The sequence below is a fragment of the Nicotiana tabacum genome, chromosome 14 (assembly GCF_000715075.1).
Source record: "Nicotiana tabacum cultivar K326 chromosome 14, ASM71507v2, whole genome shotgun sequence".
Classification (NCBI taxonomy): domain Eukaryota; kingdom Viridiplantae; phylum Streptophyta; class Magnoliopsida; order Solanales; family Solanaceae; genus Nicotiana; species Nicotiana tabacum.
Genome location: NC_134093.1, coordinates 68,286,749 through 68,307,546, shown reverse-complemented (window position 1 = coordinate 68,307,546; position 20,798 = coordinate 68,286,749). Strand labels below are relative to the sequence as shown.

The window sequence follows — 20,798 nt, the reverse complement described above, 5'->3', positions numbered from 1 at the left end:
GCCCTCCAGTTTGGGTCGTGATAGTAAGACTTTAGGTGAGGCCGAAATAAGGTATCCTCACCTCGAAAAATTGTCGCTCGCTTTGCTAAGCGCCTCTAGAAAGTTGAAACAGTACTTCCAATGTTACCCCCATATGTGTCGTAATCTTTTACCCACTGAGGAACATCATGCACAAGCCCAAGCTATCGGGTCGGTTGGCCAAATGGGCCGTCGAAATCAGTGGGTATAATATCGAGTATCGACCCCGAACAGCCATAAAATCTCAAATTTTGGCTGACTTTATGCCAGCCTTAGTGCCCAAAGTCAAAAGAGAATTATTGTTAGCCTCGGGGACTACCTCAGAAATTTGGACCCTTTTTATGGACGGTGCCTCGAACACAAAAGGGTCTGGGCTCGGTTTCATGTTGAAGCCTTCTACGAGGAATGTAGTTAGGTAGTCTATTAGAACTGTGAAATTGACTAACAATGAGGCCGAGTATGAGGCCATGATTACAGGACTCGAATTGGCTAAAAGCCTTGAGTTTGAGGTGGTCGAAGCTAAGTGTGATTCCTTCCTCGTGGTAAATCAAGTCAATGGGACGTTCGAAGTGAAAAAGGAACAAATGCAAAGGTATTTAGACAAGTTACAGGTAACGCTGCATCAATTCAAGGAATGGACCCTACAACATATGCCCCGGGATCAAAAGAGCAAAGCTGATGCTCTGGCCAACTTGGGGTCATCGGTTGATGACGATGAATTCAATTCGGGAGCAGTCGTACAGCTCATGAAGTCGGTGATAGAAGAAGGCCACGCTGAAATAAACTCAATGAGTTTAACCTGGGATCGGAGGAACAAGTACATAGACTACTTGAAAACTGGGAAATTGCCCCCGCATCCTAAAGAATCGATATCCCTGCGTACTTGAAAACTGGGAAATTGCCCCCGTTAGCCAGATGCTTGGGGCCGGGAGATATCGAGTACGCCTTGAGAGAAGTTTACGAAGGCAATTGCGGAAACCATTCGGGGGCAAAATCTTTGGTTCGGAAATTAATCAGGGCCGGCTATTATTGGACCGAAATGAAAAGGATGTGAAGGACTTCATACGAAAATGCGACGGCTGCCAGAGACACGCACCGATGATCCATCAACCGGGAGAGCTACTATACTCGGTCTTGTCCCCATGGTCGTTTATGGAATGGGGAATAGATATCGTCGGTCCCCTGCCATGGGCACCCGGTAAAGCTCAATTCATATTATTCATGACTGACTATTTTTTTAAATGGGTCGAGGCCCAAGCATTCAAAAAGGTCCAAGAGAAAGAAGTCATTGACTTCATCTAGGGCCACATAATATGTCGATTTGGGATACCGGCCGAAGTTATGTGTGATAATGGGAAGCAATTGATCGGCAGCAAGGTAAAGAAATTTTTTGAAGATCACAAGATTAAAAAGATACTATCAACACCTTACCACCCTAGTGGGAACGGACAGGCGGAGTCAACAAACAAGACCATACTTCAAAACCTAAAAATGAGGTTGACCGATGCCAAAGGGAAATGGAAAGAAATCTTTCCCGAAGTCCTATGGGGATATCGTACAACCTCGAAGTTTAGCACCAGGGCCACTCCATTTTCGTTGGTCTACGGGGCCGAAGCCTTGATACCAGTCGAGGTGGGAGAGATAAGCCTCAGATTCCAATATGCAACCGAAGAGTCAAATAGCAAGGCCATGGTCACGAGCCTAGAACTATTGGATGAAAGGCATGAGGCAGCTTTAGTCTGGTAGGCCACCCAAAAACAACGGATAGAAAGATACTACAACCAAAGAGCCAACCTCCGACATTTCAATATCGGGGACCTAGTGTTGAGGAAAGTAACGTTACACACCCGAAACCCAAACGAGGAAAAGCTGGGATCTAACTGGGAAGGACCGTACGAGTCATCGGAATTACCGGCAAAGTCTCATACAAACTCGAAGCGAAAAACGGTGTGCAACTACCGAACAATTGGAACGTGACACACTTAAAACGGTACTACTGCTAAGTTACGATCTCAACTACTCTTTAATCATGTTATGTATCGGACTAACACTTGCAGGCAACGTTCAAGAATAGATGTGGCTATTAGGTCTGAAAGCACGCGTTGCACTCTTTTTCCCTTGAACCGGTAATGTCCTAAAAATGGGCATCCGGCAAGATTTTTAACAAGGCAACAGTAAAATGTGCTAACTTAGATTCGAAGGCCGGTCTCAAACAGTATCCGAGCTTTCTCAAGCTCGACCTCGAATACCGGGGGCCATTACCCTCGGATTAAGGTTTTCAGCAAGGGAAAATTTAGTAAGGAAAAAAGAAAACCGTGAATGCTAGAAGCTAAGGCTTGGTGGTTATGATTCATTGTAAGGGCCAAACGGTCGTATGAACTGTGCCCACATAGTTCACTTTAGCCATGACACAAGCTTTTGCGCGTTTTCGATCATGTACTTTACACACAGAAATGAATGAAAGTTCCGCCTTGCTATTACACATTTTCTTGCCTCTTAAATTCCGGATCCTAAGAGCCCTCGGGCTACCCCTATTCGGGGACTATCGAGCCCATGGGCTACCTCCACTCGGGGACTGTCGTCCGAAAAGAATTCGGACAACTTGGGCTACTAAATCCTAGAGGCACCAAACCTATTAGGCGGTGCCTAAATACAAAAGGCTACGCCCGCCCTAAAAATGGCTCAGAGACGTCCGAAACTCATAATCAGAAAGTAAAGCCTTTATAAAAATTTGTTACCTACTAAAAGGTTACCCTCGGCAAAAGCATCGTCTAAAATCACTTAAGCATCTTGAAAAAACTTCTCGGGTCACACCGAGTTTTCAAAGCCTCAAGCAAACAAAGTTGTATCAAAGTTAAGCTCCGTTCGGACCTCTAAAAACTGAACGCCCTATAACTACATATGATTCTATGTTAAGGCATTAGAAACATTGTAAGAATAGAAATTATGAAAATATGCTGAAAATGTAAAGACTCGAAATTGCCAAAAAGGGAAAATTTTATATATATTCCGGAAAATACTTAAAAAGGACCAATAAAAATGACCTCAAAATAAACAAAAAATGTACATAAGACAAAAACTAAAAAAGTACTAAGGCGTCTACGCCTAATCTTCACCAGGGCCCGACCCGTCGCCAGAGCCGTCGGAGCCTTCGAAACCCTCCGAGCCCTCGGAACCCTCAGAGCTTTCGGCACCTTCAGGCTCGTAAAGCTTCTTCGCCTCGGCCTCGGATTTTTTGGCTTCCTCGATCTCAGCCGACAGGTCAAAACCTCAGGCATGGATCTCCTCGAGGGTCTCTCTTCGGGATAGCCGCTTTATATATTCGGCCTTTGCCTTTAGGCGGACCTCAGGTGCCTCCATATCGGCCTTGTATTGGGCCACCATTTCTTTGGCATCGGCGGAGGTTTTATCCAACTTGGACTTCACTGCCTCGTATTCTCTACCGAGGGTGTCCTGCTCTGTGAAAGCCGATCTCAGTTGTGCTCGGAGATCATCATTCAGCTGAAACCACTTGTCAGCTTTCTCCTTCGCCACCCAGAGTTGGACCTCTACTGATGCCAGCTTTGCCTTGGCAGTTTCCTTCTCCGAAGCCAGCAAGTCCATTTTACTTTTCCACCTATCAGCCATGGCTTGGACCTCGTTCATCTCAGCTCGGAGTTGGTCGATCGGGTCGATCTTCTGTTGGACCTGCGAGGTTGTGTTGTTAGTCATCACGACTAGCTCCTTGTTTTTAGCTTCAAAGACCTTTACCTTTTTAACCAGGTCGGCATGTTCCCGCCTCAGGGTCAAAGCTTTCTTCTCATCCCTATCCAGCTCGGCCTGAAGGTCCTTGATGGCCCCGTCCTGTTGTTCACTGAGGAGCTTGAACATGTCCTTTTTCTGCACCTGCTCCTTAAGCTCGAACTCGAGCTGGCTGATTTCGAAGCGGTACCGGAGGAAGCTCTCATGGTAAAGCACCGAGGCCTGCAAAACTACGAAAATAGTAAGAGACATCGAAACCTAAGTGGAATTCAAGAGGGAGTATTGATGCCTTACCCGGTTCAGCGCCTACTGCGCCTCGTTAGAAGAGACACATCGCGCCCACCTCATTCATCTTTGTCTGGTCCTCCTCGTTCACCAGGCATCGGAGGTAGCTGGCTATGCCCATGGGAGCAGATAGAACTTGAGCATCCTCCAGGACTGTAAGAATGATTGTTCTCTTGCGAACGGCGTCCACACTCAGAGCAGTAAACTACTTCACCAGTTTTGGGCTCGAACTCGGCCCGCCAGCTTCCAAAGGCACGTCCTTCTTCGGGACCTCCAGGTCGCCCAACCCGGAAAAATCTTCCAAAGTGGACATGTCCACGCCATCGAAGAAGGAGTGAAGAGGGTCGTCCGCGCCGTGAACTCCTTCACTTGACTTCTCATTTCCTGCTTGGGCCTCCTCAAGCATGGACTCGGTGTAGGAGGGTATCTCCATGATGTCTATTACACCGGTTGCCTCCTTCGTAGTAGAAGCGTCTTCTCGGGAGGTCTCAGCCCCCGTCTCCATTTCGGCCTCTCGAGTCGGAGGGAGATCGGCCTCATGGCTCTTTCCCTCGGCTGCCGCCTGCTCCCCGGCAAGGGTCGATCCGTGAGCAACAAATGTCATCTTCTTCAGACTCATCCCTGAGCAGGCAAAGTGAGTCAAAATCCGGCAATCGGGAGTTGGTGCTCTTCTTTGGCTTATGAGCCCGGAAAGCCGCCCTCTTTTCCTCTTCTTATTCTCCCCCGCAGAAGCCCCGGACTATCCCGTAACAAAGGGATCAACGGATAGGAACGCATCCTCATCCCCTTTCAGCGGCCTAAGTTCGGTGGTCTTAGGCAAACTTGCGAAGGAAAGAAAAAGGGTCAGCGTTATGTAAGTTCGGGGCGTAATAGTAACTATTCTGAGAAGAGCCTTACCATGAGAACGGGCCTCCCATAGGCCGTTCGAAAGCTTGTGCCACGAGTGCTCAAAGTACGACATCTGCTTGCAGATGCCTTCGATCCACTCCTTGAGCCGGGCCGTGATATCCGCACCCAACCGGATATCACGACTAACAGAGGGCCGTGATATCCGCACCCAACCGGATATCACGGCGCGGATCTCGTCCGATGCCGGTAGCATATCAGTGATTGATGTACAAGGAGAATTTTTACATTTTTTAGAATTGTACTAGGGATAAAACTTCCCTACTATATAAAGAGGAAATTTCTTATTCAGTAGATACATTGTAACACGCATATCAAGGCAATACAAACTTATTTCTCTGCTTTCTAGATATTGAAAGGTTCTTATTTTAATCATAGTTCTTCATACACGTTTGACTTCGAATCGAGGGTCCGGTCGAAGGTAAACTACTGTTAAGTTTAAATCCGAGCTCGGACTCAACGTCACAACTGGTTTGGTTATTTATTTCATCTTTAATTCGTTTATCTAACATTTTAGTTACTTGTGTGGAATCAATCCACATATCCTTAAAATCGCATACAAATTTAATTGTTATCCGTTTTTAGGATAAACAATAATCGTAACCTACCATCTATTTTGTTCTTAAACCACACTTCCATAAGAAGACTAGTAAAACTGCCAACTAATCGTAACTTTTGGATCTCAAATATTAGTAAAAGTCCCCTGTAATTATAAGTTTTTATATTTAAAAAAGAAAATTGCATCCTTGTTTTAGCATCAAATTACAGTAATTTGCCCCATTGGATTTAAGTTATATACGCTAATACTCAGTATAATTTGACTTGTTATAATAGATTAGTTACCATTTCTACCAGGTTATCAATTAATGTTGATATGCAATTTTCTCTCTTTTCTTTCTTTCTCTTGCAATCGTTATTATGCAACTCCTTCAAAATGTCTTAGAAGAGACTAATTTAGATAATATATCAGAGTATCAATCAGTGAGCATTCAATCCCTTTTGAGTTTCAAGTATTGGTAACATGTAATTCACCAAAAGTAGCCAGTTTATCCTTTCGAAGATAAAAGGGAAAGGAAAAACCAGTTTACATCATTATCTATTTTGACCGCTTGAGAATTCCTACTACCGTAAAAACAACTATAATAATCAATAAATCTAGAATAGGGATCATCATACTTAAGCTTCCGAAAAGAATCACAACCCTTATAACATTTTTACACATATCAATTAGCTAGTATACAATGATCAAGCTACAACTTTCATACAAAATTCTATTAATCCGCGATCCCAAAAGCAAGACTTACCTTAGAAGAAAATAACGATCAAAAGAATCCCAAGCTGACTCATCAATGATCTTTTGGCTAAAATCACACGAACCTTCACCGATCATCTTGTCATGTAACTTAACCACCAATGAGAATAAATTAGATAAAAATGGGTTTGAAAGGAACGGTTGTATGGCCTCACCAATTTCTTCAACTTCAGGGAGCATCAACTTTCTATCGTCTTGTTTCCCCTTAAAAATACAGTTTGACAAGCCATAAAAGGCAAGTAAATTTGCATAGAGAGGTAAGAAGGCATCTTTATGGTTACCAACCCCACCAATCCAATCAGCTCCTCCCTGTGCAACAACATAGTCTTTGGCAAATAATACCAACTTCTGTGCAAACCTCCTCCTCCAGTTCTGCAAGAAGTCTTTCACCTCATGTACGTTACAGGGTTCAATTAACAAAAATCTTGAAGCTGGAAGTTTCTCCAAATGAAAACAGCATATCTGGCAGATCAACAGTTTTTCTTCATGATGGTTGTCAATCTCCTTGTCAAAGACACGTTTAACAAGATCTCCTTCGGAAATAAAACAAGCATGGTTAGCAGAATCTAGAACCCTGCGGCAAAGGAAGTCAAGGTAGTCAAGACAGTGGCCAAAAATTGATGAGAGATGCTTGAAGCTCCTCTCGATCACTTGTTCTACTTGGCTTGGGACCACTCCTGTCACGAAGCTTCTTTCAGATCTTTTAGATGTAAGACAATTCTGGACATCTAAGGCGAGTTTTCTCCTAAGACTCTCATCTTCATCCTCGAGAAGCCTAATGCATGAAAACCATAAATCCAGGATTTTATGGGCATACATATTAACCACCTTTTCTTGCTTGAACGAGGAGCAGAAATTGCCATCAGGAATTTGGTTATTGTAGACTGAAGGACCAATAACTTTGGCTTGATCCAACAAACCAGATGCTATCATAGACTCTGCAGCCGCCCTACGCATGTTTACAGGCTCTGACGCATCAGTGTGTTGTTCAATTAGGTCTACATAATAGCTGATGCACTCGTAAAAGACAGATAATTTAGATGGATCAGATGGATCATGGGGGTTGAATTCACCAGCTTTGACATTTTGCAAATCTACAACTGAAATACTAAGCGAGCTAGCAAATTGCTTTATACAAATCCCCATGCAACAAAGAAGCATCTCTCGAGTCTTTGAATGCCTAGTGACCTTGTATAAGGAAACCACCTTGTCCCAGAACTGGAGCACTGACTCGCTATCCATATCACCAAAAAATTTAGGATCTGCACACTCTTCTCCATTATTATGATACTCCTGCTGACTCCAGCTGTAGATAATCTTCAGAATGTAATTCAAACATTTATGGTTATTGTCCAACGTTAAAAGCTTCATCACACAGGTCTGGAGATCGACGCTGGTGAAGCAACTTCTCTTTATCTCATTATATTCTGGTGACTTGAGAAATAAAAGAAACCACTTCAGTGTTGCAATCCGAACTTCATATGAAGTGTCAGAGATCGAACGTATTAGCCTTTCCTGGAATCTGCTGAAAGAAATTTCATTTACAGATATCTTTGATAAGTTTGAACCAGAAGGAGGGCCTCCTGATGGTATTAACAGATACTCTTCAGCAACTTCTTTAGATGTTTGGTAAACACAATTAAAATATGAACTTGCAGCTTGCTTCCGAAGTTCTGAGATGGTTGGATCAAAATATGTTGGTGCACAAGCCACTCCTAAATCTAAACATTCTGAAGATAGCCGCCAAAGGAGGTTCCAAATGACATCAATATTGTCGCTCATTTGACATGTTCTTGCAACACTTAGCATGCTATCTAGCACCTTCAAAATGCAGCTGTTGATAATTGGGCAAGGACATTGCTCAGGACTCCCAATCCATGAGCGTGAAGCAAGAATATGAATCAATTCAGCAAGAATATTATCTTTTTTGGAAACATCAGCTAGATCTCTGCAGTTTGTGTCTAGAAGAGAGTTCAACTGTAATAACATCCCATGAAGTGAATTAAAAGAGCTATTTACTCTAATGGAAGAGAGAGACGAATCAGAATTCTCGACGTGCTCGCCAGCACCAGGTAACTCGGAGGCAATATCTAGGAGGACAAATGGAAGCTTTTCATTAGACACTAAACCTGTTAGAGCTCTTGATGCGAAAACACGAATACGAAGATTGCTCTGGACTGAGCATTTCCTGATGAGTGGCATGAACAGGAAAGGATCCAGGGGATCTCCAGCTTCACTTGCAATTGGAGAAGGTTTGAGTCGAGATAAGAGAATCAGGACTGGACATAAGCTGGGGTGCACAACTTTAGCCATGCTGGACCTTAAATGTTCAGATGATCCATCCAAAAGTGACTCAGTTGCAATTTTTAGCTCATTAAATAAGAACAAATGCAAGGGAGGGTACCTACACGACAAACAGTCAGGAAAGTGATTAGAGAATATCTGCTTTTCCTTAAACAAGACATAGCAACAATCATACCCACAAATGAAACAACTAGTGGGCATAAGAACGGATTCTCCAAAAGCCAGAAATAATGATGATTGATTACTTTGTCATCTTCTACAGAATCACAGATTCAATTTCCCAAAATCAAACACTTGGTTCACACTTCAGAAACAATAGAAGAAACATGACAAATGCAATCGATATATAGTACTGTTCAGATATACTCCATCCGTTTTAAAAAAAATGAACCTATTACCTTTTTAGTCAGTTTCAAAAAGAATGAATCCTTACTAAATTTGGAAAAAATTTAACTTTAAAATTTCCCTTTTACCTTAATGAGATGATTTATAGCCACGCAAATATCTATGGATTATTTTAGACCACAAGTTTCAAAAGTCTTTTCTTTTTCCTTAAACTTCGTGCCCAGTCAAATAAGTTCAAAAAAAAATTGAAACGGAGTATGCATCAAGCCAACAAAAAATGAGTAGAAAAATTATGTTATCAGATTTAAAACCTCACACAAACAAAAGAAACTAACAAGTTTTTTATTAAGGGTTGGAGGGGGGAGGGGGTTTATTTGAGGTCATTTGGGGGAAAAGGAGCATGTGAATATAATCAGCATACATGTAAGCTTTTATCCATGTAGCATGTTCATAGTATGAATGATTTATTTCTAAGTTACAGGAAAAGCCTACAATTTTTTGGAATCTAATATGTCAAAATAAACATCAGGAAATAAACAGATTCAAGAGTATGAAATTTTGAAGAAAAAAAAAACACAGTTTCTTGTAATATACAGGCCTAAATATCAAGAATAAAACAAACTCAAGATTACCAAAATAAAAAAGAAACCATTGATTTTTCTTTGTGCCGCGGTTCTTTTCCAAGGGTTTTGTTTGAACCGGGTGTAGTTAGTTTTATTTTGTTAGTAGTAGAAAACCTTGTGCTAGGATTTGAATTGAAAGCAATATATCTTAACTTTATGATGCCTTGAGAATAGTGAATTATTTAGTGTAACGCTTAGGCTCAGTTTTTGACTCTTGTATAAGTACCTGAAATTGTATGACCTTAACTTTGCTTAACTGCTTTGACTAGAGTGTCTTGATGAGTCCGATCCTGAGTGAGTTATATGCCATGTGTGTGTGAGGTTTTGCGTTATTATGTGCATTGCATTTGATGTCTAGAACTTATCCCGTATGTTTGCAAAGCGAAATGGTAGTTTTGTTCAGTCTTGGAAGTGATATAGACGTTTCTTTATTGAGCCAGTTATATGCTATTACCCACCTAATTGTTATGTATCTTAGTTAACCCCGTTGAGCCTGGAATCATGTTTCTTTGGCCACTACTAATTTATAGGTTAATTAAAGATAGACTTGTTGGTTCCTTATGGTCTTTCTTGATTTTATAAAGTCCAAATAAACCAAAACATGAAGGCATACTATGGGAAAGTAGTTTAAATGGTAGAACAGAGAAGACGAGTTTTATCTGATTTTCAAATGTGAAAAGCACCTTTTCCTTCAATTGCAAATATAAACAATTACTTCGCAGAAGAATGTGATCAAAATTCGATGAAAAATAAGACAGCATATAGATAACTAATAGTGGTCTAATAGAAGCACATAACACAAAGCATAAATTATGATAAATAAAGATCAGAAGAGACCCATCCTGTTATACCTATGAAAGAATTCAAGCCCTGTTATAGCACGCCTGACTGATGCTCGCTTGTGCACATTCAGAAATCCAATCATGCGACGAACCAAAGCAGTATAAGCAAGACAGGCACTGTTCCGTATCTCCCAATGTGGAGAAGAGAAACACCGTATCGAGATAATCAAAGCCTCAGCAGAAAAACCCGATGTATCAGTTGCTAGGTTGGTATCATTAAAAGCAACTCTAAGGACATTGAAAGCATGCACAGTAGGAATAACACCCTCATCTCGAATCTTCGAAATCCTTTCAGCGTGATATATATCAGGGGCGACTTCAGAAAAATTAGCTGGACTTTTTGCCTCCACAAAACCATTGCAGGCATCAGCACTGAAACTGTTTGCTTCAGTATGATCTGTTAAAGACTTATTAGCAACATCTATTAACCATCGTAATGCCCTAGGCAAAAGCCTTTTTGGTGTGCCCTGCGGCTCTGAAAGGAAGAAAGCAATAAATGCTGCAGGAATACCAGCACTTCTCCTTAGGAGATCATCCACTGTTTGTCCCTTGGCTACTGTTCGTTCCATAAGTTGCTCCATCCAAGACTCAGTCAACTTACAAAGTCTGCAAAAACGAAAAGTAACCTTAGCAAATGAATTCAGAATGCATGTCGTTTATCTTTGTAGTGAACTCTGCTATAATCCTAACAATGAAAGTCCAACATCGTCAAATGCAATATGGCACGAATTAAAATCCATCAATTTCCTAGTCCTCATAAGTAACAGCAGTTATCCATTAGAGACTACAGTAAACAGACACCAAACAGAAAATCAATAGCCAATCTTCAGATAAAAAGTTATCAAGCTGGAGAAATGGTGTCAAACGAAAGTCTTCCTTTCTGATAATTTTAAAAAGAGAACAGCGTTAGTCCACCTATCATACCTGTTACACCTTTTTTAAAACTTTCTACATCTGCAATATTTTATATTTTTTTTCATTTTTCAATTTTCTATTTTTCTTGAAGGGCAATGCAAAGGGAGGGATGAGAGTTGGACGGAAACAGCCGTAAAATTGGTATCTCCAAAGAAACAGGAATTGGAAGAAAAAACAAATAATAGACCTGAATAACAATAACAAGGTAGCAAATGAGTTAACAAGAATGCCTTATCTACTGAACGCAGGTCAACACCTCTGTCATGAAGCAAACAACAAACTAAATTATCTACAGCACAATATTCAGATATCTCCTTTTTCCTCTGCATTGACAATACATGAGTGAGCTTGCTTACAAGTGCGCGACAATGAGTTTTAAGAGATTTAAATTTAAATCTATCTTTCATTACTCCCTTACTAAACTCTGATTACAATATAACAACAAAGATTCAAAAAGTTCAACTCCAACCTTATCTTAGAGGTGGTATGACAGAGGAACTAAAAAACTTTAAGATGTCACATACTGCCATTAACCTGAAGCAAGGTTGGAAGTGTCACTATTTTGGCTTTTTCCTTTCAATTTTTGCTTGCTTTGTCGCTTTAAAGCTTACAAGCTACTCAGGCTCACGAATTTTCAATGTTACTTGCTCAAGTAGGGAAGCGAGCTGAGCTCAACCTCACTAATTTTGAGCTCACATCATCGCAAGCAGAACTCAATCTCTTTGATACCATGCTCTAGTTCATAAAACCCAATAGGACGGAGAATTCCCTTTCTAGTCCTTTTTTTTGGGGGTTGTTCTTCCCCCTTTCCACGTGGGGAAAACCCAAAGAACAAAGGAATATACCCTAGACCCTCTCAAGTTCTCCTCCTCTCCTCTTAGCTGCAGCCCACTGAAGGAGTTGCAGTACTCGCGGGTTTGCTGATTACTAGTACTGGATTCTATCCCTTTCTTGGTGTCTGCTTCCCCACCTCTCTGTACTAGCAATCTGCCCAGGGTTCCTCCCATTGAAATCGGTGAGTCTTAAATGAAAATGAGAATTTTAGTCATTTTCAGTAATTAACAAACAGATAGATGAAAAGGAGATGTCTGCTGTGAAACCACAGCATCATTCAGTTTTCTGATTTTAGAGAGAAATTATCTTAAGCTAGACCAAAGATAAGCATGCCGCTTACAGCCTTGGCACTGGAATTCCTGCAAAACAACTAAGCATGTCGAAAACATGACTGCACATATAAAAATAGAATCCAGTACACATACCTTGAATCATTCGAACAAAGTAATCGATTGCAAAGAGCAGTAAATCCAGCCCTTGTCTTATCAATAGCACCATTATGCTTCATTTTCAAAAGGACTTCCAAGAAATAGTTGCCAATTACCTCGAGTTGTTTCAGATCAAGCATTGCGCCAGACTTCGTATTGGATAAATCAGTTTCATGAACAACTTGGAAACCTGATTCAGAAACATCTGAAGTAGGTAAAGGAACCTTTCTTATTATTGTTCCCAAAAGAAGGCTCACCTGAAACAATGTAGATGAGAAGATATTGATCCTTCTGGAACTTTTAAGAATATAAACTTCATATAAAGTAGTTGATTACAATCTACGATTCCTTCTTTTTGTTTTATTAATAGCGTTGGTGTCTGGGCCAGCTTGAGTACACCTCGACTATTCCATCGGGTACCTGCTACCTCCCACTAACACAGGTACCGGATAACTCTACCCACTAAGACCTATGCAGATGAGAAGAAATCATCTAATGTTTATCATTCCAGCTTCAGCCACAAAGGTTGTAATAGAAGAGGGGGGAAGGGTAGAAAATGCATTCTCTTCCATCAGTTGAACTATGAACTATAAAGTTAGTCGGCCTGAGTACAAAGAAGCAAGGAAAAAAATAATGACAGCACAACAATGAGTGATGACATAATTTAACCATCAACCTCATATAAGTTCTATTAATTAGTTAGCTACTTGGACAAATGGGATAAATAGCCAGTTTTTATACCTCTTTCATAGCAAGCCAACAACCAACCATAACTATCTGCTCAGTTTGCCTGCCATCCCGCACCACTTTTGTATTTTCTACCTTGTCTGAGGTAGATAGGGACTCATCCATCTCATGAGGAACCTCTAACAAAAGAGCATCATCATCCATTTCCTCCATATCCTCAGGTAAGTACCAAGCATCAGCAGATACCACCCAAAGGGCCAATGAAGTTATCCGCATGACCAACTCCATAATCTTCTCCAATACCACTTTCATTTCGGATATACTGCAGACTACTGCATCCGAATCCCAGTCCAGTTCCTCAAAAGTATATCGAAGAGCAAGCAAAGCACCATGAACAAAGCTGCCCCTACATGCTTCTGAGAGATCCTTCTCTCCAACCTGAACAACCGCATCCAACCAATCAATCAGTGATCTTAAATACTCTATTGCTGGAGGTGCAAACTTACAAGCCTTATTCTCCCCATTTGGCAGCTTCAACAGTGGTTGCGGAGAGACATCGTTAGATGAGGCATTAACAACCCAACCAAGATCCAAAACATACTTTCTGAATATAAGCCGTAAGGTCAAAGCTCCAGCATCACTCTCTCTGACACGTGGACTACAGACTAGCTTCTTAGCCCAAACAATTGCTTCACTAACCCTGTCCTGGCTATCAATTCCAGGAAGAGGGGTAGGAAAATGCAGCAGAATACGAAAAGAACTCTCTCTAAGTCGGTCCCAACTATCAACAATTGATCCAACCAGCAATAGAGTTGATTCAGGTAAAAGAAGACCCTTATTGTAGGGATAAAGACAGAATTGAGGAGAAACAGCATCAATGTTTCCTTCTGTAGAAAGCACAATAGACCAAACATTTAGCATTATCAATAAAAGCTCCATGGCCATTATCTTTCTCTCATATGGAGCAGATGGGTAGCACGAAAAGAACAGAAAGCAACTCAACCACATCATAAAGTTAAAAAGTTCATCTGCCCTGTCTTCAAACGTATCCCCTGTTCTTTTGGCAACAGAATTTCTCCTTGTGTCATTATGTGCAAGGGGTTGCCAACCTCCCTGCTTAACTTGCCTCTCCAATGCTGTTCGAACCCGGGAAAAGAACTTCCTAAATAAGCTTGTCCACTTCATCTGGAAAGCAGTTGAGCAACATCTCATGTTCAAAGGAACTGCTACCTTCATCAGACTGAGTTCCAATGACGATGGTAAACTTGCGGTCTTTGGATTTATGAACAGAGATTCTGCTGCATCAATCCGAAGCGACTCATCAATATGGGTAAGTGCCAAAACCAGATATTTCACTGGGACTTTAATCTCAATCCCCTTAATGCAGGCAACAGCATCTCTATTTTCCAAGTTCTGCTCCATGTCTTCCGTTGATGACAAAGAATTATTAGACCAATCAATATCCCCTTCCAGCAAAGCAAGTAAACGAGAAACCTTAAACAATGAAACTAAAACAGCCACGCGCTCTTCAAGCGCAGGAGTCATACCCCTAAAATCCAGCTCAGTAAGAAATACTTCACCATTGTCCCCACCACATCCAATGCCAATAAAAGCAAGCATGGGAAATATAGCATCAACATCCAGTTCAAGAACTACTGGCAGTGCATAGGTGTTAAGATTTGAGCGGAGTTTCGAATGTCCAGAAACTAGGCCAGACAAAAGTGGAGGCAGGCAATGACCTCTATATTTGTTGTACCCACTTTCAACACCATAACTACTCCAATACTCATCACGCAAACACTCAAGGAAACACTTGAGGAATGTTGTTGAAGCACAGCACACGTCATCATCAATGTATGCCTTTATCGTTTCAAACAACAGATCTGGTCCCATACTTAAAAGTGTCCTTGCGCCCAGCCTCTTGGTAAGGGATGCTAAAGGAACGTATCTTCCTTTACAACGTGGTCCCAGGCGAAGAAGATCAAAAGCAACCTTCCTCATAAACAATTTGAATGTATCACTACCCTCTACCCAGTGCAGACTAGCCTGAATGTCTAAGAAGAGATCAAAAATAAGATGCACTTGTTTGACTGTTTGGCTCAAAGGATCTTCCAAATTATTCCACACTATTTGCAACAACCGTGTCCCAATGTCCTCAGAAATGGGATCATAACTTATTTCACAACTTCCATTCTTATCTAACATCGACGTTTTAACCTGCTGCAGGCAAATCTGCATCACAGTAAGAGCATGAAAATTGAAGTGACTGTCAATTGGATTCTCACAAAAATTACAAAGCTCAGGCAAAATCCCATCATAAAGAATCATCTTGATTGATTCCTCGTTATCATTTGATATAAGAAACCCAATATTCAATACTGTCCTTGAGACTGCAGTTAAAATACCTCGAATCAAACAAAGTCTGCTCAACGACAAAAACTTACTTAATTCACCAATCAAATCGCCCTTAAACGGGATTTTTTCAACTACATCCTTAAATTCAAACTCATCACACACAATTTCACTCTCATTAAAAATTCCTTCCATAATAAACAATCCAAGCTCTTGAGGACTAAGACAAACCTGTAACGCTGCGCAAAAACTCACCCCTGCAGCCACTAAACAATCCCTAGAAAATGATTCCGATTTCAAATTACTCAAAACAGTAATCAAAATTCTCTCTAGAAAAACACAATTATCACCAGCAGGATTAACAAACTTCAAAGGAAATCGTTGAAGCAAGTAATACATACACGAAAGTGCTTCATTGCATTGTTCCATTACGATAGGTGACGGTCTAGAATAATTCTTCAGCTCTTGTAATACCTCGCTTAACCCTAATACAACATTTAAACTAACCAAAACCGCACATTCTTCAACAATTTCAACTAAGTACCCTAATTTCGGTGTGCTCATCATAGACAACGCTGCTCTAGAAACACAAAATCTCTTCCCTTTTTCGCCATATTCTTCGCAAAGTTCACGAAAACAGTTTTGAATTAAGTTATGAAAATTCTTGCATTTGACAAGCACGGAGAGTAAAGTTCTATGCAATGGCTGTGAATTTTCTAGAAAGAGAATTTCTAGGTAAAATCTGGAAGCTGTAGAGATTGATGACACGTCAGCACTGGGGTTTGAGAGTAATTCGGCGAAAGCTGAAGCGATGTTTTTAGCGTGAGTGAGCTGAGAGTATGTGGATGATAAGGAGGTGAAGTGTTTGAGTTCGGTGTAGAAGTGAGTGGAAGGTGTTTGATGAAATGCGTCACTGAAATTTTTGGGAAATAATACGGCACCGTAAGTGTAACGATGACGATGCTGTAAGGCTCTCCACTTAGCTGACATGTCGGTATTTCGGTATTTGGATTAAACGGAGGTTATGTCACCGGAAGTTTGGTATGGGAGAAACGGTGCCGACTTTGGTGGTTCTTTGCAAGGATTGTTTGGGGTTCAACAAGGGTTTTTAGGAGAATTGTATAGTTGGGAAACGAATTGACCAACGTACCCCTGCACATTTATTTTTCCTTTTTTGTTTGAAGCGTGCTATGATAAAATTTCCAGCAAATATTGGCAATTAGAAGCCATTAAAATTTTAAAGTTAGGGATCAGTTACTTGACTAATCATGAACATATAACCTCAATATAGCATGTTATTTATTGTATTTTTTTTAGGTTACTAACTTATGATTATTTGGAAAAGAACTTAATCATATTTGAATATTATATGATTAAGCTTCCACAATTAGATGGAATGGTCAATGAAATGATCAAACTTTTTTTATGCTAACTTGTTGCTATAACAATACATCTCTGCTCATAACAAATGATGCAAGGGGTGATCTCTGATTGAGTTTAATTTTGGACTCCTAGTTTCTCTCAGAGCATGCACATCTATATGTTCTCGGCCCAAATCGTTTTTTATGAAGATTGCGCACTGAAATTAACCCAATCCGTTGAGTAACTCGTAAAAGCGCAAAAATAAAGCCATCGTAGAAACAATGGAGTACTAAGGCGGGCCATGTGGAATGTTTACGGTAACTTTATATAACTGTCACCGTTTAAAATAAATATAACAAATTCTTAGCATGAAATCCAATATTACAGTTGTGGCAGAAAAATATTTATATTTGTAGCACACAGTTCTATCAAAATAGGAATATTAATTATTAATCCCTAAACATAAGCAATTTGAATGGAAAATCAATACATCCTTCTTAAGTTTTTCTCTTCCTTCTTTCTTCCTTTCTTAACATAAAGATCTTACTTCGATAATAATATATGTTAATATATACAAAACTTATATATAAAAATATACATTGAATTAAAGCATATAAAATATACAAAAAATATACATAAAAAATACATCTTCAATTAAGATGACACTTAGACATGTAAAATATACATAAAAAATATATCTTAAATTTAATTAAGATGGCATATAAATATATATAAAAATATACATAAAAAATACATCCTGAATTAAAATGGCACTTGACATATAAAATATATTTGAAATATACATAAAAATACATCTTAAAATAAGATGGTACTTCACAAATAAATATACAACAATTATATACATAAAAATACATTTTGAATTAAAGTGATACTTGATATACAAAGTATAAAAGACGTATAAATCAATACATCTTGAATTTAGGTGGCATTCACATATGCATCAGATTTTCAAAAATGGAGTGAAGAAGATGAATGTTGGAAAGGGAGAATGGAGATGGACAAAAAAATTACTTCATGTGATTAGTGAGTCAATTAACTTATTAAATGTTGAGCTTAATTTTTATAATATGCTAATAATGAAAAAAAGTGATCTTTATGGAATAAACAATAAATGATGCTATTTTTTTAAATAATAATTAAAAAAGGATCAAGCGTGTAAAAAACCAATGTTTATTTATAAGAAATCCTGCGGGAATGAACCAAAAAAGATAATATTTACAAACAACTAGCCATTTGTGCTATCAAAAATAGCCAAAATATTATTAATGATATATAATATTCAAAAAAACATAGGCAAAAAAGGATTTTTCTCGTGAGTATTGTTACGATTCATTAAAAATACATAGATGAGGCAATATACAAAATTTGATGAATTTTGAAGGTGAGTTAGACTAGTTTGGAGATAAAATTCATTACCAATGATATATAATATTAAAACAAATTAGGCAAAAAGGATTTTTTCCAATAGGTACGGTTGGAATTAGTTGAAAACATATAGATGAGGCAATACAAGCAAGATTTGAGGTGATTTGAACTGGTTTAGTATCAAAATTTGTAGTTAACATCGAGATTACAAAATTCTTCTGTGACACATGTATCAAACATGTATCGTGTATGTATCTCCAAGGTATATATGGATATACATGTGATACACATTTGATACTGTAACGACCCGCCCGGTCGTTTTGAGCATTATAGTCTCATTTCCCCATTTACTACTTATTTTTTGCTCAATTGTTGTTATGTGTCTTGCCAGGGTAGTTGGTTTGTTTCCGGGGATGTTTCGGAATGAGTTGGGACACTTAGTTCCAAGGTTGGAAACTTAAGTTGAAAAGGTTGACCAGATATTGACTTATGTGTAAATGGATCCGGAATGGAGTTTTGATGGTTCCAATAGCTCTGTTGGATAATTTTGGACTTAGGAGTGTGTCCGGATAGTGATTTGGAGGTCCGTAGTTGATTTTGGCTTGAAACGGCAAAAGTTGGAAAATTAGAAGCTTGGAAAGTTGAGGAGTTTGACCGAGAGATGACTTTATGTTTAACGGGATCGGATTTTGGTTCCGGAAGTTTGAAAAGATCCGTTGTATTTTTTGTAACTTGTATGCAAAATTTCAGGTCAATCAGACTCGATTTGATAAGTTTCGGCATCGATTGTAGAAGTTGGAATTTCTTAGTTTTCATTAGGCTTGAATTGGGATGCGATTCGTGTTTTTGATATTGTTTGATGTGATTTGAGGCCTCAACTAAGTCGTATCGTGTTTTAGGACTTGTTGGTATATTTGGATGAGGTCCTGGGGGCCTCGGGTGGATTCCGGATGGTTAACGGACCAAAAGTTGGACTTGAAGCAATTCTGGATTTTTGCCTTCTAGTGTGATCGCACTTCCAGGGATTTAGCCGCAGGTGCGGCTGATGTGGTGCAGAAGCAGAGCTGGGCTGGTCTGGGGTTTGTCGCAGGTGCGAGGGGTCTTCCGCATCTGAGAGCCCGCAGATGTGAACAAGGCTCCGCAGATGCAGAAAATAGGAGAGTGGGTTGTTTTCGCAGAAGCGGATGGATGGTCGCAGAAGCGCATCCGCCTTTGCGGAACTTTGAGTGCATGTGCGGACCTTGTGTACTTAAGTGACTTCTGCAGAAGCAGGATTTTTATCGCAGAAGCGATTCCGCAAGTGCGAGCCCAGGCTCCGCATGTGCGTAAATGCCTGGGCAGTGTGTAAATTCGAGGGTTCCGAGATTTTTAATCATTTTGGACTTTGCAAGCTCGGATTAAGGCGATTTTTGAGAGAGGTTTCGAGTGGTTTCGTGAGGTAAGTCACTTTTGATCATTTTTAGGCAATAACATTGATTACCCATTTAATTTCCCACCTAAGTTTATGTATTTTTTAGGTTGAATTTTGGGAGTTTTGGGCTAGGGATTGGAGAGTAAAATTTGGGGATTTGAGTGACAATTTGGTATCGGAATTTGGTAAATTTGATATGGTTGAACTCGTGGTTGAATGGATGTTCGAATTTTATAACTTTTGTTGGGTTCCGAGATGTGGTCCCAGGTTTGACTTTTGAGTTGACTTTTTATTTTATTTTTGATTAAGAACTTAACATTTTCATATGGAATTGATTCCTATAGCTCGTGTTGATTGTATCGAGTTATTTGTGGCTATATTCGAGGCATTCGGAGGTCGATTCGCGAGGCAAGGGCTTGCTAGCGGAGTGATTCGATTTGCTTGAGGTAAGTATCGTATTTAAACTCGGTTGAGGCACCAGTTGCCTGAATTGTTGTGATAGCCACGTGCTTTTGGGTGCGCACACACATGCATGGGGATGAGCCCATGTGCAGTCATCGGGGTTATATATTCATTTTTGGGTTGTGCTCGGGCTCTTATAAGCCTAGAATTAATTGTTAAGCTTTAATCTATGATATCTCACATGTTGTAACAATTTATGTGATCTATTTGAGCCATGTTGAGACTACTTAGAGGTTTAACCCCGGAACAAACTTGTTAAATGCGTTTAAGTGATGAAATTGCCGAATTGAGCTGCGATAGCACACTTTGCACATGCCTACACTTTAGCATGTCATTTATACCAGTCCAAGGACATGAGAATCTTATTTCATTCATCACATACATATATACTTGCTTTATTGCTTTTGTATGATATGTTTGGACTGGAGGCCTGTGACTATGCCGGGCGGATTATGTTATTAGCACGTGAGTTATCCGTGCGGCACGTGAGTTGTCCGTGCGGATCCATATATTGATATTATTGGCACGTGAGTTATCCATGCAGCATGTGAGTTGTCCGTGCGATTCCATATATTAATAATATTG

At 39.9% G+C, this 20,798-nt stretch overlaps 1 protein-coding gene across 1 annotated transcript; it reads right to left on the bottom strand.

The window, feature by feature from the left end:
• Nucleotides 1–6,103: 6,103 nt before the first annotated feature.
• On the bottom strand, nt 6,104–16,772 carry LOC107818403 (uncharacterized). Its single transcript, XM_016644409.2, has 4 exons — nt 13,295–16,772; nt 12,551–12,810; nt 10,386–10,982; nt 6,104–8,666 (listed from the first exon to the last, which is right to left on the bottom strand). Exons 1-4 carry the CDS (start codon nt 16,580–16,582, stop codon nt 6,251–6,253), a joined length of 6,561 nt encoding a protein of 2,186 aa, XP_016499895.2. The 5' UTR covers nt 16,583–16,772; the 3' UTR covers nt 6,104–6,250.
• Between the last annotated feature and the right edge of the window lie 4,026 nt (nt 16,773–20,798).